The sequence below is a fragment of the Chenopodium quinoa genome, unplaced genomic scaffold (assembly GCF_001683475.1).
Source record: "Chenopodium quinoa cultivar QQ74 unplaced genomic scaffold, ASM168347v1, whole genome shotgun sequence".
Lineage (NCBI taxonomy): Eukaryota > Viridiplantae > Streptophyta > Magnoliopsida > Caryophyllales > Amaranthaceae > Chenopodium > Chenopodium quinoa.
Window position 1 is genome coordinate 7564897 of NW_018742329.1, and position 3255 is coordinate 7568151.

Genomic DNA, 3255 nt, shown 5'->3' on the forward strand with positions numbered 1-3255 from the left:
CAATCTAGACTAGCATATGTTTCTAACATATAAAAATAACTTGTATATATAAAGCACTAACTACATGTATGAATGTTATTACCATGTATAAACTCACAGAGCTTGTGCAAAATGTCATAGTGAAATACTCCGTAAATGTGTACATAACATATCGTGGTCACGTCATGTATCCAAATTATGTACTACCGGCCTACCGTCGTTAACTTTTAGTTGCAACTTTGAAATATTTTATATCTCACAAATAATAATCCAAAAGTGCAACTAAAAATTAACGGAGGTAGGGCATGTTCTCTTATGTTGAAATTCAGTTTAGTTTAGTTCAGTTCAGTTCATTTCAGCTCCTAATTTCCTTCTGTTATAAAATGTTCATTTCAGTTCAGTTCAGCTCAGTTCAGTTCAGTTCAGTTCAGTTCATCAGCTGAGTTCAGTCAATAAGAACAGACCCGTAGTATACAATGTATAACTCAAATAGCGGCACATGTATGTGAAGTGTATAGAAGCAAGTTTACAGGACACACCACCTTTGCCTACTTCCGGTTAATAAGGCTTAAAATTTGCAGCATGGAACAAAGTCAATGAAAGGAGACGAAGGATGTATTAGGTATTAGGTACTAATATAATTATAAATATACTTCGTAGTATATAGATGTCTCATTACAAGCTGCTGAGTAAAGAAATTTATTTTAATTTTCATCTCAAGTCTCAACAGCTGCATGGTTCACAAGCTTGTCGTCTAACAATTGTTTTATAATATCCTTGATTAGTTATGGTCAACCAACTGGAATATTTGACAATTTCTTCAGTATATGACTCCTTTCAAAACTATTGACCAATCATTTTAGCAGACCTTGATTTTTAAACAAAGAACTTTCTAAATTAGGAAGATTAAAATTCAGTTGAACTCATTGAGAAGATTAAAACAAAAATAAATTTCATTCCACTATTTAATTTTACTTTTTTATTATCGAAATAATTTAATATTAATTCAATACGCGCAGAGAATATAGAATCAAACTGATTCATCCTTTTTAGAATTCGAGATGATTAATACTCCGTAACAAATTTGAATCAAAATCGAGCCCAACACAAGTGACATCTATTGGTAAAGATGTACTACGTAACAATGTACTTATGTACTGTATTTACAATTGCAACTTTGCAAGAAGAAATATTACCCAAACAAAATGATAAAAAAAGAGAGTTACTATTTATAGAAACATACAAAATTACAGGGGAAAAAGATTATATTACAAAAACACCCAATTTTTTTGTATTAAGAAAAAAAAAAAAAAACACTCAACATTATCATTTATTTAACAGTTGAAGCAACAGTGTGAGCCCAAAATCTGAGATAATCCTTCATTTGAACTTGATTTTCAGGAGCAGGAACTTTCCAATTAAACACATAGTTTTCTCTTCTCTTCTTTTCCAATTCTTCCCATGCTTCTGACAAGTAAGGCCTTGAAATTGAACTGCTGTCATGACTATTGTTATTGTTATCGTTATCGGTATCATTACGGCTGCATATATCATTACCCTTTTCGCGAGTATGCTCGCTACAGTTTTTTAACCTGTGTAATCCAGGAATAATAGTAGCCAAACTTGAATCCTTATCTTCTTCTGAAAAAACAAAACCCAGATCAATAAACCCTTTTAGCTCTTCAAATTCAAGGTCTGATAAACTTTTGCTTAAATTCTTCTTTTTCTTTATTCTTCCCAAATTACCCTTCAATGGTGTACACCCAGTTTTTGGGGTTGTAACGGTAACTTCTGGGATTTCAAAATCTGCTGAAATTCTCCCAGAAAATATAGTTTGAAGTTTTGGGGAAAAAAGCACAGAATTTGGAGATGCAGAAGAAGAATCACTTAGTTTTTTTTGGGGAGAAGAATTTGAGCTGATTTTTCTTTCAGCTGATTTGGTTTGAATTGTTGGAAGAGTTGGAATTTCTGGATTTGATGAGGGTATTTCTGGGATTTTTTGAAATTTAGTGGGTTTTTTCTTGGTGAGTAAATCATGGTCAAACCAATAAGTATCATAGAGATTGAGGAGAGTTTCAGGCTCCATTAATGGTGAGTTTGAAGCTTTTTTTGTGAGGAGAGAGAAAATGGTGAAATTGGGTGTGTGTGTTTTTTTGTTGTGGGGGATGGTGGATTGCAGAAGGATGGAGAAAGGGTATTTATTTGGTTTTTTTTTGTTGACGAAAATACCCTTTTGTGATGTAATTTCTCTCATGGGAAGGTCAAATTGTCAACAATTTATTAAGAGTAGGTCCTTGGTCTTTTTAAGTTGATTACACGCTTTGCACTATGTGATTAGATTAATGGGCATGTGAAAAAAATTTGGGTATGTTTTCTTTCTTTTTAATGAACTTATATTAAACAATCTTTGTACAAAGTAAATTTAATTAAGTTAGGACACGTACATAATTATTCAAATTAAGTTAATATTAGCTCATGCAAGTCAAAACGAGTTCAATTTAATACGATTGGGCCAATAAAAAACTGAGTTGAGTAAGGTATCGGATCGAGACTTCGGGTTGGATCATTTCGGTCGGGTTTTTTTTAGGTTGGATTGAGTTTTGAATCAAGTTCAGATTGAGTCGTATTAAGCACTTCATTTCAAGTCAAGTTCAAGTCAAATTGGATGAAGCTCGGAATGAGAGATTTATTGTCGTCGCGGCTATTACTGTTGATGAATCATATTTATAGGATTTTAGGCACATTTATGCTAGTTTTGTAGCATCTTTTACGCTTTGTTTGGATAGCAAATAAGGAAGGAAAGGAAGAGGAGGGAAAGAGAAGGAAGAGACAAGAAAAGAAAGGGAGGGGGAGGTAAGCTCTATTTTCCCTTCAAATCTCCCCAAATTTGGAGGGAAAGAGAGGGGGAAAATGGATCCCTCCCCATCCTTTCCCTTCCTTCGATTCCCCTATTCCTTTACCCAAACAAGAGAGTTTGTCCCCTTCCCTAGCTTTCTCTTCCCTTTTTTCCCTTCCATTTCCTTCTATCCAAACAAAGTGTTAGTCTTTTTAGTCGTTTTTAGGGGTCATGTTTGCATAAACTATCCAATTTGTGCTCTATTACGCTCCACTTGTGGTTTTCTTAATATTTTAGGTGATTTCATAATCATTTAATTTGAATGCTTTCGAGGTGTTTATAGAGTTGATTCAAGTAATATGTGAACGAAACGTAGATCGATTAAGTTCGTTGATTAAATATTCTATGTTTGTGGATGTTGATTATGAGGATTTTATGCA

General features: G+C 33.5%; 1 protein-coding gene across 1 annotated transcript; it reads right to left on the bottom strand.

The window, feature by feature from the left end:
* Positions 1-1309: 1309 nt before the first annotated feature.
* Positions 1310-2065, bottom strand: LOC110692258. Its single transcript, XM_021869257.1, has one exon. It carries the CDS (start codon positions 2063-2065, stop codon positions 1310-1312), a length of 756 nt encoding a protein of 251 aa, XP_021724949.1.
* Positions 2066-3255: the final 1190 nt, after the last annotated feature.

Bases quoted from the DNA above. Each gene is read 5' to 3' on its own strand.
- LOC110692258 (XM_021869257.1), bottom strand. From the start codon at position 2,065: ATGGAGCCTGAAACTCTCCTCAATCTCTATGATACTTATTGGTTTGAC.